The sequence below is a fragment of the Rhincodon typus genome, chromosome 34 (genome assembly GCF_021869965.1).
Source record: "Rhincodon typus isolate 14 chromosome 34, sRhiTyp1.1, whole genome shotgun sequence".
Taxonomy (NCBI): domain Eukaryota; kingdom Metazoa; phylum Chordata; class Chondrichthyes; order Orectolobiformes; family Rhincodontidae; genus Rhincodon; species Rhincodon typus.
The window spans coordinates 7,155,049-7,176,666 of record NC_063365.1 but is presented as its reverse complement, the minus strand read 5'-3'; the positions used below and the strand labels follow the sequence as shown (position 1 = coordinate 7,176,666).

General features: G+C 41.2%; 1 protein-coding gene across 1 annotated transcript in view; it reads right to left on the bottom strand.

The window, feature by feature from the left end:
• Positions 1 to 21,618, bottom strand: part of LOC109926409 (A disintegrin and metalloproteinase with thrombospondin motifs 3) — a 176,883-nt gene that overhangs the window by 26,577 nt on the left and 128,688 nt on the right. Inside the window, exons 8-14 of the mRNA XM_048616431.1 lie at positions 18,147 to 18,290; positions 11,436 to 11,568; positions 10,038 to 10,151; positions 8,980 to 9,128; positions 7,076 to 7,251; positions 6,631 to 6,764; positions 5,479 to 5,602 (exon numbers count right to left, since the gene is read on the bottom strand). Coding sequence (XP_048472388.1) covers positions 5,479 to 5,602; positions 6,631 to 6,764; positions 7,076 to 7,251; positions 8,980 to 9,128; positions 10,038 to 10,151; positions 11,436 to 11,568; positions 18,147 to 18,290 — 974 coding nt within the window. The remainder of the gene's footprint in view (positions 1 to 5,478; positions 5,603 to 6,630; positions 6,765 to 7,075; positions 7,252 to 8,979; positions 9,129 to 10,037; positions 10,152 to 11,435; positions 11,569 to 18,146; positions 18,291 to 21,618) is intronic.

Genomic DNA, 21,618 nt, shown 5'->3' with positions numbered 1-21,618 from the left:
GGAACTGCGTGACTAAAATTAATCATTTCACTTTGCAAACTGTAGAATTGGCACATGATGAAATCAATAAATCAAACTTTTGAAGAGTCTTTGATTGTTAATATACTATTAGAAAGACAGAGTTTTGTCCAAGATACTTCAACCTTCAATGCGCAGATCTCTATTCTGGAAAAGTTTCTGGTCTAGAAGCCTATCTAGGAATTGTGGTAGAGCAAAGGGCAGTATCTAACTACCTGCCCACATAATGTTCAGTTCTATTAAATTCAATATACCAAAAGATCAGCAAGCTAGACAATGTGATATGACCATGGAGTCACCTACAGTAAGTGTATCTACCTTTTTTTTCTCGAGTTTTTTCCTCTCCTTTCCATCTCTCCATCAAATAACTTCAGCCAGGTTTTGCATCTACTCTTATCGAAGGACAAAAGATTCATTTTTTGGCGTATATAGTCAAGTTGTTTTACAGACCATTATGTATTGTATTAGGCAGCAGAAGACCTTCAGACATTTATAAGTGTCTTCTTGTTAAAGTATAGCTTAGCACAGACAGCAGTTTCCATCTTTCCCTTCTGGAATTATTCCCTGTCCAGAAGCCAGCTACCCACTGGGGAAGAACTCAACTCTTAAATACTAAGTCCAATCATATGCTTGTGGTCAACTCTGAAGTTGTTCTGCTTGACCCTAAAAGGGATTTGCATTTCTAACACTGATGTAAGTGAAGATTAGTATTTGCATTGGGAATACATAGCACTGTACCATTCATTAACTGTAACGGCTGGATATTGGGAGATTAGTATGTGGAGTGTTCACCGTCAACACCGTTGAATCAGAACAGTGACCCTTTATTAAAAAGCTTCATAACCCTCACTGATGTCTGAAATTATCAGTACAAAAATCAATTTACAGTACATTTGGTGCACACTTCTAAACTGAAATGAAAATATGAAACATAAAGATCATTCATTTTTCATTTTCACCAGTATTGATGAATTTCTGTAGCTTGTTGAACATGGGAAACTAGATTTCTCATGACAAGGTCATAATGGTAGGCACTGTTTTCGCAAAAGCTATCTATGGTCAGGCAAAATTCATTAAGTGTGAATAAATCATTCATATCTTGTATAAACCTCGTACCTCCACAGTGGCAGTTTTTAGTAAGGATCCTTGCTTTTCCTCTTGAGGGAATATATTTATTCTACACTGTTTCACAATAAATGCTTTACTTTGTCTGTCTTGTTGACATAGATTCTGACTACACTGTAATGCTCCTTGAATTATAAACTTATTCCCAAGAGAGGAGTAAATAATGAGAAATGTGTAGCTATGGATTGTATTTTTATTGTTCAACATGGTCCGAGAGTAATTGTATCCAGCCAACCTCTACTCCATTAAGAACAAGTTTAGCGGAGACATTGACCCAGTGGTATTATCACTAGACTATTAATCCAGAGGCCAAGTAATGGTCTAGGGGGTTCGAATCCTGCCACAGCAGATGGTGGAATTCCAATTCAATAAAAATCTGGAATTAAGAGTCTAATGATGACCATGAAACCATTGTCAATTATTGGGGGCAAAAGCCATTAAGATTTATCAGGTAGGCTAGGATTAAGGGAAAGAACCAGCAGAGGCAAGTCAATGAATGGTCTCAGACTTAACGACCAAATCCATGATATATTTTCTGAAGGGTCCAGACCCGAAACGTCAGCTTTCCTGCTCCTCTGATGCTGCCTGGCCTACTGTGTTCATCCAGCTCTACACCTTGTTATCCATGATATCTTCTCACTTGTTGAAGGTGAGGGTGAAGGAGGTAACGTAAAATAGTTTAAGATGACACCTTGGAGTAGAGAAGAGATGTTGGAAGTAATCTTTGAATTTTGATGTGATCTTTGAACAGTTATCAATTTTGGCAGATGAGAGTAGGACTAGTTAATGTTCTATGTGACAGAGGTTATATGATAGGTCTGACAAAGATTAGCTGAACCAGGTACTAACCATGTTACGATATACTCTCCATTCCTTGCATTTGAGGGATGGTGATGAGGGCAATACTGGGACATTGGGGCAGAAGCTGCAACTAAGCTGAGAGAATTTTTTGTTTACCAGGAATTAGGACATCAGAGCTGGAGGTGAAGGTGCAGTTGAAAGGATCAGTATTTTAAGGATCAGGTTTTAATGGTGAATAGAAGGTCAAACAGTAGGAATTTTCAAAGTATACCTTTAAGTGAACTGGATGAGAGATTTTCCATGGGTGAACACAGAAGGAAGTGGGATTGGGAGGGAGAATGGTGACGGGGAGGAGAACGAGAAAACAAAGGAAGGAAGGAATACTAAGAAGCAATTGGAAGTGGTGATGACAGATGAATTTGGGGGGGGGGGGGGGGGGGGGGGGACAGTGGACACAAATATGAGTTGGGGCCTAATGTAAAGTGAGAGAAGGGGTGATACGGTTACAATGAACTGAACAAGACAGGGACCATGATGAATTGAGATTGATATCCCCAAGGATGACAGAGCAAGGGCCAAAGAAGGACAGCGTGTCAGTGAGATTATTGCCACAATTTTTGAGTAGGTAGCAGAGAATGAGGGTCTTAAAAGACAGGCACAGGGGGTGAACCAAGATGAGACACTCAAAGGGGAGGAATGTGTTAAAGGAGTAAGGGGGGGGGTGCAGATCATGGCGTGTGCCATTTTGTGGTAAGAGCCATACTTCCCTGGAATGGCCTAGGCATGGTAAATGGTGGGAGGTTTTTCTGATGGAGGAAGAACAGAAAGATGTCATCAACCGTCAGCCAGGCTGCATCAAAGCCATGATGCCAATGTGATACTCCAAATAGGTTCACAATGTAAGGATCTTGTGACAAAGTGTGCAAATGTTCTGGAGGGAGATACCAAGGTGTGGTGATGGTTGATGTACTGGCAGAGCCCACTGCATCCACATTCCACAAGCCAAATGAGAATGGAAGGAGACAGAAAAGATTCATATGGGGAAGAAGCACCAAGTAGGAAGAATAGCAAACCACATTCCGACAACTTCTAGAAGGTCCGTAAATAACTCGCGTAAGGGTCTTTTTTCCTTTGCGGTTCTCCGACTCTACTCATGCAGTTTCTATGCCTCTCAACTCTAACACTTCTTTCTATCGATTTAATTTCAGTTCTTACTAACAAGGCAACCCCACCCCCTCTGCCCATCTGCCTGTCCTTCCAATAAGACATGTATCCTCGGATATTTAGATAGGTCATATTCGGAGTATTGTGTGTGAAGTTCTGGTCGCCACACTATAAGAAGGATGTGGAAGCTTTGCAGGGGGTGCAGAGGAGGCTTGCTAGGATGCTGTCTGGATTGGGATGTATTGGCTATTAGGAAAGGTCAGACATGCTTACATTATTTTCGCTGGAGCATCAGGGGCTGAAGGGCGACCTGATAGAAGTACGTAAATTGATGAGAGGCACAGTTAGGGTTGGATAGTCAGTCTTTTTCCCAGGATGGAAATGTCAATTTCTATGGTTGGCGGGGGGGAACGGGGAAATAGGTTAAAGCGAGAGGGGGAAATTTAAAGGAGATGCGTCAGGCAAGTTTTTTTTTTTTTTTACACAGAAGATGGAAGGTGCTTGGAGCATGCTTCCAGAGGAGATGGTAGAAGCAGATATAATGGTAATGTTTAAGAGATATTTAGACAGACACAGTAGTGGGATATGGATCATGTGCAGATAGATGGGATGAGTTCAGAATAACAGCATGATTGGCACAGACATGTGGGCCCAAGAGCCTGTTCCTGTGCTGTATTGTTCTGCGAGAGTAAATGCACAGTTTGAATTCCTGCTAATAAGGAGGTAATGGCAATGAGGCACAGGTAAAGGGAAAAGAAATGCGTAAAGGTGGATACATCCCCAAAACCTGATCAGGTGCACCCTCGAACTCCTTGGGAAGCTAGGGCAGTGATTGCTGGGCCCCTTGCTGAGATATTTGTAACATCAATAACCACGTTTGAAATGCCAGAAGACTGGAGGTTGGCTAACATGATGCCACTATTTAAGAAAGGTGGCAATGAAAAGCCAGGGAACTATAGACTGGTGAGCCTGACATTGGTGGTGAGCAAATTATTGGACAGAATCCTGACAGACAGGATTTACATATATTCGGAAAGGCAAGGTCTGATCAGAGATAGTCAACATGGTTTTGTGTGTGGAAAATTGTCTCACACCAACTTGATTGAGTTTTTTGAAGAAGTAACAAAGAGGATTGATGAGGGCAGAGTGGCTGATATGGTCTATATGGACTTCAGCAAGGCGTTCGATAAGGTTCCTCATGGTAGACTGATTAGTAAGGTTAGATCACATGGAATACAGAGAGAAGTAGCCATCTGGATACAAGCAATGTACAGAACTACCAAATACAGAGTGCATTTAGCAGTCCCAGTTCTCTACTCAAATGACGGCCCACAGACCAGTGTTGCTTGATGACCTCAACTAACTACTCTATCTCCAGCTGTTTGTCAGCTCGGAATTATTGAGGCTATTCACTCAAGGGATGTGGTTGCATTTAGTGGCCAGCCCTAATTGTCCTTGAGAAGGTGGTGATAACCTGCCTTCTTGAACCGCTGCAGTCCATCTGCTGTAGACAGGCCCACAATGCAACTACAGAGGGAATTCCAGGATTTTGGCTTGAAGAAACAGTGATATATTTCCAAGTCAGGATGGTGAGTGGCCGGAGGAGGAACCTGCAGGTGGTGGTATTCTCATGTAACTGCTGCTTTGTCCTTATGGATGGTAGGGGTTGTGGGTTTGGAAGGTGCTGTCTAAGGAGCCTTGGAGAATTTCTCTAGTGTATCTTGTAAATAGTATACGCTGCTACTACTGAGGGCTGGCAGTGGAGAGAGTGAATGTTTGTGGGTGTGATGCCAATCAAGCAGGCTGGATGGTGTCAAGCTTCTTGAGTGTTGTTGGAGCTGTGCTCATCCAGGCAAGTGGGGAGTATTCCACCACACTCCTGGCTGGTGTCTTGTGGATGGTGGACAGGCTTTGGGGAGTCAGGAGGGGAGTTCCTCACTGTAGTATTCCTAGCCTGTGACCTGCTCTTGAAGCCACTGTATTTATATGGCTAGTTCAGTTCAGTTTCTGGCAACCCAACATGGGTCTCTTAATCCATAAGAAACATGGAGACATCTTAGAATATTAAAGAAATGAACAAAACCTTCAGCAAGGCTGAGCCTAAGCAAAGTCTCTTGGACTGATTTACCATGCTTCTGGTGCAATAATGCAGGGGAGAATACCGATCAGCTTGGCCACATAAAAATACAAGTCATATAGAAACATTGACTATACAAAACCTGCTGCTCTCAATCTGACGATATTTCAGCAATGTTATAAATGATGATAAATCAGAGTAAGACAGTAAAACATATTTAAATGTGTTTCTTTTTCAGTGTCACATGTATACAAATAATTTACATTGAACCAGCATGGGGAGCTTTAACTCACCTGTTCGTTTAGGAGTCTTGGTAATGGTCCCTTTCACTGTTCGACAATGTGCATTGTCACCACCACAGACACCACATTTATCTTCTTGCTTAAAGGAGCCAACTTCCTTATCACAGCCCACAAGCTTCAAAAGGAGAACAATTTGATACTGTTGGAATGGACATTCCTCGACAAAACTGACAGAATTAAAAACTGAGCAAGGGGTTTGATAAACAATTTTTTTAAAAAACTCACATGGACCAATCTTATTCATCCTATATAACAGGAACTCGCATTAATATAGACAAGAAAAAAATTCCATGGCGGTTGACAGAACTTGCTTCAATAACTTCATTGCTCAGACCTTTGAGTAGAGGAGTTGGAACATTATGTTAAGGTTGTATAGGATATTGATGAGGCGTCTTCTGGAATACTGTGTCCAGTTCTGGTCTCCGTTTTATCGGAAGGATATTAGCTGTAAAGCGTTCAGAAGAGATTTACCAGGATGTTGCTGGGAATGGAGGGTTGGAGTTATAAGGAGAGGGTGGATAGGCTGGGACCTTTTTTCACTGGGGTGTAGGAGGTTGAGAGGTGACTTTATAGATGTTTATAAAATCATGAGGGGTATAGATAAGGTGAATGGCAGGTGCCTTTTCCCTAGGGTAGGGGATTGCAAGATTAGGGGACTTATGTTTAAGGTGAGAGGAGAAAGATTTAAAAAGACATGAAGAGCAATTTTTTTTTTGAACAGGAGAGTGATTTACGTGTGGAATGAACTTCCAAAGCAAGTGGAGGATACGTGTAGTTATAACATTTAAAAGACATTTAGGTAAGTACATGAATAAGAAATGTTTGGAGGAATATGGGCCATGCATAGACAGGTGGGACTAGTTTTGTTTGGGATTATGGTCGACACGGACTGATTGGATCGAAGGGTCTGTTTCCCTGCTGTATGACTCTATGACTATCACTGTTAGACAAAACACTGAGATATTAAGGACTGTTGATCAACAGCTTGGTTAAAGAGGTACATTTTGGGAGCATCTTCACACAGGATAAAGCTGCAGAGAGGTTTAGGGTGGGAATTCCAGAGTTCAGAGCCGTCTAAAATTGGGCATGCATAACTTCCCAGAAGAGGGACACAGATCAGAGTACCCAGTAATAAGCACCTACCACACATTCTCCTCGAGCACATACACTGAAGGGATCTTTATAACTGCAGCGTGTACCATCGTGTACAACCTGATTCATGAACACCACGTCTCCAGTTTCCTTGGACTGACAGATTAATTCACATTTTTGAGCCTCTATAATTTGTTGATTGGGAAAGAAAAACAAAATGGAAATTTATACTGACATGATACAAAAAGCAAACCATAAAAGAATCAGACAAATCTAAGATATGGTTTTAGCCTGAATTCATTCCTGAGTATTTTCTCTTTTGTACAATATGCATCCTCTTTAATTTTTGAAGATCACTCTATGCGCACTAAATCACTGAATTAGTATTTGCCCAGTATCCAATAGCTGCAATGGCTTATACACTATTATTTCTATGGTCAGGCTTGCCCAGTTGTGTAAACGGATCACCAATACACAATCTGAAAAGAAAAGTTACCATCTTGATGCTCATAAGGGAGCCAGGTATGCTTGATATTCTGGTAAAGATAATAGGAGTTTCTTTGCTGACACTGCTGAGCCCGGAAATCTTCAAAGGGGCCTGAACAATCTTCAGAATTGCAGACTTTGTATTCAGAACTAGGACCATGACAGTCCCGGCCACCGTATGCAGGACTGCAGAGAAAACACAAGAAAATCAGTGGCAGAATCCATATTCTTACCTCATTCTGCAACCTGTTTCTGGAGAGTTGTACTCTTGCTCTCCTAGTCATTTAGAAAGGGTTGCTCTTATGCTAGAAACAGCTAAAATTGTTGATGATGCAGTGCTTTATGTTGGAATCGATGCAAGCAGAGAGAAGAAGCGTTTATTATTATTATTTTCTGATCAACGCTAATGTTATTAGGGCACATGGCCAAAATGCAACGCTAATCAAATTACCTCTGCTTGTATCTCCTTTTCCTGACTCAGAGCCTGGGAGTTCAGTCACTGTTGAAGCAGAATTGAACAGATCGTATTTCTAAAGTGCCGCAATGTGAGACATGTAGTCTTTCCTTCAAGGAATGAAATCAAGCCTCTGAACTGATCTTGCAGTGGTGAGGATGGATGTTAAGGCACGTTTTTTTTCAAAAGTAAAGCTAGCATTCCTTTTTTAATCAGCTTCACCAACAGCAGGTTGGCTACCTCCATGCTGTCTTTGGGATCTTGTTGGGTAAAACTGATTTTGTAGTTGCTAAATTGTAAACTAAACCATTGCAAATGGTGGAATTTAAAACAACTGAGCAATACACTATAACTGCAAGCCTTTATTAATTAGTGGTTAGTACGAAATGGAGGAAACATGATAGCAAGAAATGATCTTGGATAAGGAGGGAATAATTCAACTTCTGCTCCCTCCACCTCCAGTGCTCAGTACCAGCAATGCATATAAGATGCACTGCAGAAGATCACCAATGCTCTACAGATCTTCCAAACCAGTGACCTCCGCCACCTCGAAAGTTAAGGGCAGCAAATACTTAGGAACACCACTTCCTACAAATTTCATCACAAATCTCTCATTATCCTGACTTGGGACTATATTACCATTCTTTCACTATGTCTGTGCCAATATCTTTGAACTCTCTTCCTAGTGGCACTGCGGTGTACCTACCCTCCAGATGGACTGCAGTTCAAGACAGTAGCTCATTACCACCTTTTCAAGGCTAACTTGCGATGGGCAATAAATAGTGGTATAGCCAGTGACACGCACATCCCACGACAAATAAAAACAAATGAACTAAATGTGAATGTATACAAATGGTCATGGCTATTGCTTAATATAGCTTCAGACAAAACCTTGTATTGCAGCTAATGTAACAATCACTTGATGCTTTCATTTTTAAAATGTATGCAAGGTGTATTAGCCATTATAGCTGGTGACTCTGTCTCTCCGTTCAACAGCTCATTACAGTGAAAGATAAGACAGAGACTGGTGGAGCACAGAAGTGGAAAACTCCTAATTTCTGTTTTGCTTCTTTCAGATCTCCAGCATCCACAGTTCTTCATTTTATTTTAGTGGATAACTCAAACTTTTAGATCATTATGAAGCAACTTCTGTCTGACATCAACTCCTAGCCTTGAAAGAGTGGAACATTGCCAAGAGCTTTGAAGTTACCTGCAAGTAAAAATCTTGCATTATTCTGTATTGGAATGACTGCAGTTCAACCTGTTAGCTCTTTGTTGGTATTTACAATGTAACCAGCAAGTTTGCATTTACAGACCCCAGGGTTGTCCTGCCACTTAGCACATGGACTCGGCAATATAAATGGAGACAACCAACCACATGAACCTCAGAACAGTTGGACAAGTTTAGCTGATAGTTGTGGAAGAGCAATGCAGCCACGTGCTAACTAATACAAACTTACGGAGGATTGCTGCACTGTCGGGTGCGGAAACGCACTCCCCCACCACAGGTTCTTGAGCACGATCCAAACCTTGTCCAGGAACTCCAGCTTCCATCCTGACTGTATGACTGATCTGAAGTCTTCCAAATACAGTGACCCTTGAAACACCACTGGAAAGTACAAGTCATTGGATCATCTTTAGGGCTTGCTGCTGGGTCCTACTGGGTAACATTGCAGATTTACATTCTTGCTACAGAGGTGGGTATTTTTCAAATTTGGGACTGGAGGACAAGAGTCCACATTTGTAACCTTAACAAGCACTACCTATACAGGACGTGCAATCGACAGACAATAGTTCAGGACACATTTGCTGAGTTGTCCTCCATTACGAAGACTCTTGTCATGTGGACCTTTGTACTAGAAGGCTAGCAAAAATTACTCTTCAGATCTACACGAAACTGTCTTTGATAATAATATAAAAACTTCAGGGATACAGAAAATTTAAATCTTGGATCTCAACACTCACTATAAATTTTGCAAGAGTACTAACAGTTAATACACTCAGGCACAAACCAAACCTAACAAGATTGCAGGAAAATGTTTCATGCTTCCAATTCAGTTTCCCCAGGTTCAGTATATCTAGGCTCTCTTTGTCAGTGGGGTTGAAACTTGCTTGTCCCCTTCCCCTTTTAGGGGACTGACCAATGATAAATTCTCATTTCAGACAATGTTGCATAACTCTACCATTTACCATTAATAAAATAATTCTGCTGTTCATTGCCCTAAGTGACTTCTTTTGTACTATAAATACAGGTGCTTGATGAATAACACCCTTATTTATTGTAAGGTCAATTTAGTTGTTTTAATCAATCTGTTTGAACTTGTTATGACATACATCCAGGGCTGGTGGGACTTGAACCTCGGCAACTAGGCTCGGAGGTAGGGACACTGCCACTGCACCACAAGAACCCAATGAAAGGTCAAAACAAAGTTAGACTGCAAAATGACTCATCAGATGGTGCTTGCATCAGATATCCTGCCCTTGCCATTTCCTTTTAATATGTAAATTAGCCTTTTACCTTTCCAGATGCACACTCTGTTCCATCAAGTGGTGGGCCCTTCTTAGTTTTGCAGAAGTAGGGGTTATCAGGATGGCTACACCATAACTGCTTGCACGGATCAAATGTTCGGAACTGTGATAGGAACAAACATAGTTTTCAACTGAATGCGATCCTGTGACAGGTAGTTGCCCCAGATGGCAAGACAAAAAAAAAATCAACTGAACATAGAGAGAAATGAAAACAATGGCACAAAAAGACCAACAGATCCATCAATTCAATCTCAAATAACTACGTCGTAAGTAAGCACCAAAACACACCATTGTTCCAGTTGCCATTCATGTTACCTCTTGGGGGAGGCAAAATAGAATTTTCCAAAAATGCTGGGAGAAAATGTGGCTGGGCTTGGGTATTGCTGAACATTTGGAAAATTATTTTTCTGATTGGCCAAAGGCAATCGAAATGAGTCTTAAGGAGACCACAGATGGCAATGAGGCAAATGCCACCGTCCTTTTGTGAATGATGATGTCTGCCTTAGTCAGGAACTCATCCAACTCCTTTTACCCAAAGTATGAAATAGCAACTTGTTGTTGAAGACAATGGACCTCTGCCAGAAAGGAACCCATTCCCCCTACACCTATGTTAACATAACTTAATATTTACGTAAGTAACTACCTCAAATTGTTTACCTAAGTGACAGTCTCGTCTTTTCAGTCCATTAACTCTTAATTGAATCTCTATGAAAATGTCTTTGTTTGAAAAGGTTAGAAAGATCAATTTTCAAATGCTATTAAGATAACTTACCATTTATAAGATAAGCATCAGGCTAGTGGTCTTCCTCCAACCTTTCTAAAGCTTCTATCTCATTCACTCTCTAAGGTAAAGCTGATACCAATGACTGGGGAGTCCAAAATAAGGAGTCACAGCCTAAGGAAATGGCGGAGGCCATTTAGGTCTGAGATGAGGAGAAATTTCTTCACCCAGAGAGTGGCGAGTCTTTGGAATGCTCTGCCTTGGAAAGCAGTCAAGGTCAAAACATTGAATGCTTTCAAGAAGGAGTTCGACATAGTTCTTAGGACTAAAGGGATCAAAGGATATGAGGCGAAATTGGGAACAGGGTAGAGTTAGATGAAACATGTTCATATTGAAAAGCAAAGCAGGCTCAAGAGGCTAAAAGACCTATTCCTGCTCCTATTTTCTTTAGTGTTGGAAACAACACTGGATTCAGCATTCTAGATGAGGCCTACTTAAACTAGATACGCATGTATCGGCATGGAAGCTAAGAACCTAAATTTTAACTCAGCAGCAACTTTCTCAAGAAAGGAGAATGTCCAAAAGTGTTTTATTGCTTTTTATTAGAAATTTCAAATGCAATTACAAGTAAAGATGCAAGGGAAGGAGAAAAAAAACAATACTTACAGCTGTACACATTTTGTAACCAACTCCAAAATCAAAACGACATTGCTCATCCATGGAGTAGTCAATTCCTGGGAGTTCTGGTAACTTTGGCCACTTGTGTTCAAATGGGTCATCCAGCAGGCAATCATAGGAACTAATAGAAACCATGAGAGAGAAATGAGTCATACAAAGTCCCAACAGATTTTATGTTGTTTTAAACAATTAGCATTGTTTCTCATCAAAGGAAATTATCTGTTTGTTGTTGAAGAGTGATCCAGCATATTAGAATGACCCATTGTCCTGATATTCTGTCTGAGACTTGTTATTCTTAGTTCCAAAACTATTGGCAGTTGTGAAAGCAAAAGGAAGAAAATAATATCCTGGTTGCTCCATTTACACTCACTGACCATTTACTGGATTCATTATCTACCTCAGAGGATCATGCGTAACTTGCTAGCTCCAAACACTGAAGACATGACCTTGGCTGAAAAGCTCCACCATCTTGTTTTGAGCACAATCGTCAACTACAGAACACATAGCAACTCAAGCTATTCTCTTTCTGCTAATTCTTTGTTGTAGCAATCCAAAGCTAATCACAGAACTCTTGAATTCCTGTTATAAACACTTAGCCACATAGGCAATGATCTCTGTCTCAACAACTCACTACAGCAAGCATCCCCTTCTCCTACAAACTTCTATAGAGAAATGTCCACCGACTGTCTTCCTTAACTCTCCAATGATATTCTTCAGCTTGAAATAACTGCACGAAGGCCGGTATCCTGTCACCAAGTCACCCTTTATTTACATGTGCATAGTACATGATATTGACCCAGCTAGCACAGAGCCAGCTCCGAACGTGAGCAGAACCTCTGACACTCCTGCTTATATTTGTCAGCCAGGGTTCCCTGATTGGACCAGGTGAACAGCCCCAATCAGGAAACTCATTCTATGAGATCTACCTGGCTGACCTCATTACAATCATGACAAGCTGCTACTGATTCATTAACCACAGGAAACAGATTTTTACTATTCGCCACTTCAAAACCCTTCATAACTAGAAACACCCCTATTAAACCTACTCATATCTTTCTCTGTTCTAGCTGAAATTGTCGTAAGAAGAGACCTCAGTTGCTAGAACAAGATTTTCTCATCTTTAATTATCCTTATTATCACAAGCTGGGAATTCTATTGTTTACTTGTGATCTTCCAGGATAACATGTAACAAGTACCAGGGCAAATTCAGCAAGGTTACATTTTTATAATGGAGTATAAGTCAAACACAAAATGTTTGATACCATTTCCGTTCTAGTCAGGGCTATACGAAGTTTTGACAGTGCAGACAGATTTAAAACATGGGACAGTAAACCACAGGTTATAGATACAACAAAAATAGCAAGTAATTTAAAGGGGAGATGAGAAGGAATATTTTCAGTTGGAGAGCTGCCTGGATCTGGAATGCTCTGAGAAGGTGATGGAAGCCGACTGCATAGTAACTTTAAAGAAACGGTTAGAAAGGGAATCAAGGATGAGAGTTACAGATATTAATCATTCATCTGGGATGAACCATGACATCTCTTTCAAAGAGTCAATGCAGGCATGGTGGACCAAATTCCACCTTCACTACTGTAAGATTCTGAGTTTCTATTTGGGATGTGTAAACCTGCTGATTTGCCTCATAAGTACACACCAAGGGTAGCTATATAATCATACTTTGAGGTACTCTTATACATTATCAAAATCCAAGGGATTCAGATATGGCTACATTGTTGTGACAAGTGGGCTTCCAAACACACACTTCCAAAGGTGTCCTTCACCTACTGAATGCATGTTATTGAATTAGAGTCATAGAGCCATACAGCACAGGAACAGACCCTTCAGTCTAACTCATCCATGCCGACCAGGTATCCCAAACTCAACTAGTCCGACTGGTCTGTATTTGGTGCACATCCCGATTTGCGTACCTGTCCAAATGTCTTTTAAATGTTGTAATTGTACCCACCTCTACCACTCCCTGCGACCGCTTGTTTCATACATGCAGCGCCCTGTGTGAGAAAAGGTTGCCCCTCAGGTCTCTTAAATTTTTGCCCTCTTACCTTAAACCTACACTGTCTAGTTTTGGACTCTCCTACCCTTGGAAAAAGACCTTGGTGATTCACCTTATTTATGGCCCTCATGATTTTATAAATCCCTCAGCCTCCAATGTTCCAGGGGTAAAAAGTCTCAGCCTATCCAGCCTCTCTTTATAACTCAAGCCCTCCAGTCCCGGCAACATCGTAAACTTTTTCTGCACCCTTTCTAGTTTAAACAACGTTATTTCTATTACAGGGCTACCAGAATTGAATGCAGTAATCCAAATGTGGCCTCACCAATGTCTTGTACAGCCACAACATGCCAAATGCCTTCTTCACCACCCTGTCTACATGCAACACCGCTTTCAAGGAACTATGAACCGGTATCCTCAGATCCCTCTCAGTAACACTCCCCAGGGGCTTACCATTAACTGTTATAACTTACGAATGAATGTTAAATAGAGTCATACAATCATAGAGATTTGCAGCACGGAAACAGACCCTTTGGCCCAACTCATCTATGCCAAAAAGTTATCCTAAAAAATCTAGCCCCATTTGCCAGCGTTTGGCCCATATCCTTCTAATCCCTTCCTATTCATTTACCTATCAAGTTCCCTGTTAATGGTTTAATTGTACCAACCTCCACCACTTCCTCTGGTAGCTCATTCCATACATGCACCATCCTCTACGTGAAAAAGCTGCCCCTTAGATCCCTTTTAAATCCTTCCCCTCTCACCTTAAACCTATGCCCTCTTGTTTTGGACCCTACCACCCTGGGGAAAAGATCTTGTCTATTTACCCTATCCATGCCCCTCATAATTTTATAAATCTCTGTAAGGTTATCCCTCAGCCTCGGATGCTTCAGGGAAACGTGGCCCCAGCCAATTCAGCCTCTCCCTATAGCTCAAACTCTCCAAACTTAGCAACATCTTGTAATTTTTTCCGAATCCTTTCAAGTTTCACAACATCCTGCAGTATTTCAACAGTGGTCTAACCAATGTCCTGTACAACCACGACATGACCTCCCAACTTCTATACTCAATGCACAGACCAATAAAGGGTACATACCAAACGCATCTTTCACTATCCTATTTACCTATGACTCCACTTTCAAGGAACTATGAATCTGCACTCCAAGGTCTCTTTGTTCAGCAACACTCCCCAGGACCTTACCATTAAGTGTACAAGTCCTGCCCTGATTTGCCTTTCCAAAATACAGCACCTCACATTTATCTAAAGTAAGTTCTATCTGCCACTCCTCAGCCCATTGGCTCAGCTGATCAAGGTCCTGTTGTACTCTGAGGTAACCTTCTTTGCTGTCCACTACACCTCCAATTTTGGTGTCATTTGCAAACTTACTAACCATACCTCCTATGTTCACATCCAAATCATTTATATAAAATGACAAAAAGCAGTGGACCCAGCACCAATCCTTGTGCTGATAACAGGTCTCCAGTCTGAAAAGCAACACTCCACTACCACCCTCTGTCTTCGACCTTCAAGCCAGTTCTGTATCCAAATGGCTAGTTCTCCCTGTATTCCGTGTGATCTAATTTTGCTAACCAGTCCATCATGAGGAACCTTGTTGAACACCTTTCTGAAGTCCACATAGATCATGTCCACCCTTGCCCTCATCAATCCTCTTCGTTATTTCTTCAAAAAACCCGATCAACTTAGTGAGACATGATTTCCCACACACAAAGCCACGTTGGCTACTTATAATCAGAACTTGCCTTTCCAAATATATGTAAATCCTGTCCGTCAGGATTCCCTCCAACAACTTGCCCAGCACCGATGTCACGGCTCACTGGTCTATGGTTGCCTGGATTTTCCTTACAATCTTTCTTAAATAGTGGTACCACCTCAGGCCACCTCCAGTCTTCCGGACCTTCTATGAGACAAATATCTGAGAAAAGGGCCCAGCAATCACTTCCCTTGCTTCCCACAGAGGTCTAGAGTACATTTGATCAGGTCCCGGGGATTTATCCACCTTTGTGTGTTTTAAGCCATTCAGCACGTCCTCTGTAATATAGACATTTTTCAAGGTGTCGCTATTTATTTCCCCACATTCTATATCTTCCATATCTTTCTCCACAGTATACACTGATGCAAAATACTTGTTTAGTATCTTCCCAATCTCCTGTGATTCCACACATAAGTGGCCCTGCTGATCTTTAAAGGGCCCGATTCTCTCCCTAGTTACCCTTTTGTCCTTAATGTATTTGTAGAATCGCTTTGGATTCTCCTTAACCCTATCTGCCAAAGCTATTTCATGTCCCCTTTTCGCCCTCCTGATTTCTTTCTTGAGTATACTCCTACTGCCTTTATAATCTAAGGATTCACTCGATCCTTACTGAGTATATATACGCTTGCTTCTTATTCCTAACCAAAACCTCAATTTCTCTAGTCATCCAGCATTCCCTACACCTACCAACATGGATCCGCAGCACACAATCAATTCCCAGTACCCAGCAGCACAAGATTGGAAAATGACTACTCACAATTAAACAAATTACGCTACACAGCCTGCTCTGGTGACAAGTGGTTTCAGCTTTTGCACTGACAAATTTATGCAGTGCATTTCGGGTGACAGTGCAATTCGGTAAGTGGCATGTGCATGTTTTTGCAGCTTCACTGTATTAACTACACTCAAAAGCCCAGGTGAAAATCCCACTGATATGCCCAGGCATCTATTTTTGTAAAGTTTAATCTCTCATCTTTGCCAAATTAGTAACTAATTAAGTCAATAAATGAAGGTTGAAATGTCAATGTAGGTGGATGTGTCACTACTGCAGCATGTAGCAATGTGCGGAAAACAATGTGTCCCCATGCACCTATACCTGAGACATGTAACTGCAGCTCAAGGCATTTGGCTTAAAGTGTTGAGGGGGAAAATTATCTGGACACACTGTCCCCAACTGTGGGCACAGTCCTTATGGTAAGTGAAACTTCTAAACTGGTCATGGTCAGGGACAGGAGGGTGTAATTACTGAGAAGTACGTATGGGAATCCAGAATATGGAATGATGACATCTTGGCCCTTGACCATTATAGCCAGGAATGAGGTATCTGTTACCTGTGCAGCTGACAAGGACTGCAGGGTGGATGAGCAAGCTTTTTTAAAATTCTTCATTCATGGGACGTGGGCATCACTATGTAGACATTTATTGGCCACATTGAACTACCCTTGAGAAGGTGCTGGTGAGCTGCTTTGTTGAACTATTGCAGTCCTTGGGGTGTAGAGATACCCACAGTGCTGTTCGGAAGGGAGTTCTAGGAATTTGACTTCGTGACAGCGAAGGAATGGTGATATAATTCCAAGAGGGAATGCATTGTGGATGGGAGGGGAACTTGCAGGTTCCTTGCATCTGTGCCGATGTCCTTCTATATCATAGCAGTCATGAGTTTGAAGGTGCTGTTGAAGGATATAATTCTGCCCAGGTCTTGCTGATTGGGACTTTTGTATCAGAATAGTCACAAATGGTGCTGAATGTAGTGCAGTCATCAGCAAACATCCCACTTCTGCCCTCATGGAGGAGGGAAGGTCATTGATGCTGCAGTTGCTGATGGCTGGGCCTAGGATCTTACCCTGAGGAACTCTTGCAGAGATGTCCTGTAGCTGAGATGACTGACCTCCAATAGCTAAACAAACCTCCTATGTGCCATGACTCCAACTGCATAGAATGTTTGCTCCGCCCCCGCATTTCTACTGCCTCCAGTTTTGTTAAGGGTCCTTGATGCCACACTTGGTCAATTGCTGCCTTGATGTCAAGAGCAGTCACTCACACCTCAGCTCTGGAGTTCAGTTCTTTTGTCCATTTTTGAACCAATGCTGCAATGAGTCCTGGAACAGATTGTGCTGGCAGGATATAAACTGAGCATCAGTGGGCAGGTTGTTGCTGTGCAAATACCGCTTGACAGCACTGTCAATGGCCTCTTCCACCATATTGCTGATACAGACTGAAAGGGACTGCAAATAGCTGGATTAGACTTGTCTTGTCCACAGAAAGGAGGACAAGTTCAAAATTAAGACAAAAAAACTCCCAGCTGGTGAATGTAGAAGATAGGATCGCAGTTCCAAATAAGAAGTCGGTCATTAAGGACAGAATTGAGGAGAAATTTCTTTGTAACTCTCTACCCTAGAGAGCCAGGAATGCTCAGACATCAGGGATACTCAGGTCAGCAGATTGTTGGGCACAAAAGGAATAAGGAATATGCGGATTCAGCAGGAAGGTGGAGTTGAAGCGCAATTGCCTTGGTGGAATATATTCCAAGGGTCAGATGAATAACTCTTGCTTTTATGTTTGGCCTTCCACGAAGCTGCTGTCAGCTCCCAACACTAAAAATTTAACCAGCATTTATTTGAAAGCCAATAAATGGAGCTGTGGGCATGCATGTCAACTCTTATCCTTGAATAATGAGTGATACAGGAACCAGTGATTTAACACTGTTATACCCTGCCCTGCATCTCTCAACTACCTACAAAATAAGATTCACTTGTACTCAATTGTAATCAATAGGCTGTACTTACAATTATTATTTTGATGATGCCACAGTGACTTCTTAATATTTTGAATAATTTCACTAATAAGTGTTTCAGCAAAACATAGAACCACAGTAGAGACTTTCACAGATGATTATGATACCAAAACACAACCACCTACTGTATGTATCGACTGAGTTCCTGCTTACTGCAGCGAGACCAGTGATAGCGATGGAATGCAGCCTGTACAAGGGGTGCCATGATGCTGCCCATACTTGTCTCGTCAGCACAGCGATTACCTTGTCCATCGTGCTCCATCCCTAAACTGTTAGCAAGCACATGTTAATAGTTTTGTAAATCCACTCAACCATGAAATTCATCAGAACATTGAACATTGCAAACAATATATTTCAGTACAAATTCAAGACTGTTGCATAGTTACATTTAAAGCAGAAACAATTCAACTAATTTTAGAGACAAACACAATTTTGAAAACCTTTAAGCAATCCAAGCCAGACAAATCAGATTAGGTACTTGGGCCAGCCTTCTCATGTTACTGCACAGTAAACAAGAAAATATAGCATTTGATAGATGGCTTTTCTCTGCAACCACTTATCAGTCATGTCCTCCAGTTTCCCCTATTAATCAATACTAGTTTCCTGACAAATTCTACGCTCCACCCTCCCCCTTCCCATCTCCACATCCTGTGGGTTGAATTTCAGATGCAGCATTTAATTCACTGCAACAAATCACACCCAGCGTGTCAGAATTTAATTGAAGGACCACGTTCCTAAATTAGATTTTCTCCATCTACAACACAAAACAATAAGAAGCAAGTCAACCAGTTAAATGAACAGCTTGTTTTGAATATGCAGATTCATAGTCGATACCTCTTTTTGCATCAGGAGTAAACGTCATCACTTCTGGGACATTTGGACCTCTAACAAATTGAGAGGAGAGCTCTTGTTACAATTGTAAAGCAGCACTCTATGGTATGTATACTCTCCCCCTCTCACCACGACGGCCGCCTGCCATTTTCTACATTAACTGCTCTTAATGTGCTCCATAAGTGGGACTGGCTAACAATTCTGATATGACATTGTGCAATTTTATCACCTCGCTTCCTGTAAAACTCCTGAAGTGACTTCCTCCATCCCCGAGGGAATTCTTAGCAACTGAAAGGGCTGTTATTACACAAGGCACACCCTATTTAAACCAACCAAATGCAACACCAGAAATCAACACTCACCATTCACTGCCTTTGAGTCCAATAATTCTAAATCCAATTTAGAATTAGAGATTTCGATCCCGACAAGAGCCGCAAGTTTGTTATGGACCAGACTAAACCCCCCTCAAAATATGTTAAGGAGATAGCCTAGACCCTAACTTTTTCTTATTTTAAAAGCAAGTGCCAGGCATTGCGCTCCGGATGTAATTCGATTGGTCAAACTATCAGGCTAGAAGCAAAACATATTTTATTCATACACTATAGTTAAAATATAGACAAAATAAAAATAAGAGAATTGGCTTAACTGTAACTCTATCAAAATACTTAATAAAATAATAAACTACTTTTTAAACTGTTCCCATATTCCATAAATATACCCTTGGCAGAGGCAAATTCAGTAACATAGTTTGTCTCACATGGAATTCTAGCAGCAGGAAGAGAACACAAACTTTTAGCTATAGCAAAGCGAGACAAAGAAGGATGGAGCAGCTTTCAGAAGCCCACAGCTACTGAAATTTCAAACTAAACTCCTGGTTCAGTGGGAGCTTGACCCCACCCATTCAGGTTGCTTCTATTGTTCCAATGTTTTAAAAAAAACTCCAAGGTCTCACAAGCTGTTGTTTACTTTATTGGCTTGAAGCAGACTGATCAGCACCTCTGTCCCAACCTCTCTTCTTAAAAAAAATGGACAAAATACACCTCTTAAAACCACAGTATCATCACAGACCAAGGATCTGAAGTTAAGATGGGCGAATGGAGTTAAGGTACATATCAGCTTTGACGGAATTAAATGTTTGGAAAGAGTCAAGGAGCTGAATGGTCTACTCCTATGTTACTATGTTCTGTTGTGCTGCTGTAGTCTTAGGGAGTTTAAACATCAACGAATAAGAGCTTTTCTAATTGGATCCACTAGATGGTGCTCATGTAAAAGCTTCACTGCAAACATTTTGCACTCAAATGCAACTTTCAGAACAGTGTAACGTCACAGTTAATCCAAAGGCATCCGTGAGAATCTTGCAACTATTGTCAACATTTTTCTATCATAGGATATGTAACACAGTAAACAAGGAAAAGTTTGCATAATGCAGATACTGCAAGATAAAAGGTAAGGTAAAGTTTCCACAGTCCTAGAGGTCCATAGCATTGCTGTCTCATTATGGACAGATGACTGGTGGTGGGTTAACATGAGGATCATCACGTGGGTCCAGGACTACGTGCTGAGGGACGCACTAAAGCTTGGGGCAGCTGCTGCCAAGGCGCAGTGGGGAAAGACCACTGTCTGAGGTCTTTCTGCTAAAGTTAAATGACCCAAATATATGTAAATAAAATTGTGCACAAGGAACAAATGCCTTTGGTTTGTTTGTTAAATACAGTCAAACTCCAATGTTAGTTTGTTCCTTCACATACTACTGCATGAAACCATTCTGCTTCAGTGAATGTATGTATATAAAGATATTTTTATGAATAATGCATTTTTTCAAATAAAAAAGTGAGGGTCACCACGACTCAGAAAGTTGGCTGAGAAAGTATGATCCCTTCATGGACCTGAAGACCCCAGGATATTGGGATTGCTCCTTTCTAGTTAATGTACATAAACTACCATCAATGTTGTTTTCGTATGAACACTTCAATTACATTAACCATAGTTCCCTTCATTACAAGTTCAGGTAGGATGCTAACTCATGAAAATGATCGAGGAGTCTGCTAAGAGTGCAAGTGAGCATATGAGAACAGTACTGACTGCAATTTCTAACCTGTCTATATAGATATTGCTGAACTCCAGCACTGAAATATTTATATATTGATGCATTTTGAAATGGATGAAGAGATCCAAAAAAGATGTAATTAAGATATTCTTCTCTGTTGTTGAGTTTCACTGATACTCCTGTCTGCTCTATCCAAAAACCAACTTAAGCTTTGAGATACTCGCATTTTGACTGTGCCTGAAAATGGTATCTGTACATTTGCTGATTTTTTAAAATTAAAATGCTAGCAATGAAATGGAACCGCCACAGTGTAAACAATTCCAGTGGGAAATTATCTAGACCATCTGAAGAAATCTATGTAACAAACATATTCCTATTACAAATCCCTTTCAGCATTAGGTGTGTTAAACCCCATTAAAAAAAAACCAGTGAACGTCACAGGAAATCCCAATTGAAAACTGTCTAGCAATGAATCCATGAGAAACGCTAACTCTTTGACAAACTCTCACAAACATTGAAACAAAGAAAATACAAAATGCAGGAAATGCCCAAGAGGTCAGGCAGCATCCGTTAAGAGAGATACAGACTTGATATTTCAGATTGCGGACCTGTTGTCAAAAGCAGAAATTGATTAGAATATAACAGGCTCTAAGCAGGAACAGATGCAGAAAAAAGGAGGGGAGCGAGGGGCAGGCACAGGGATAAGGAGGGGAGCGAGG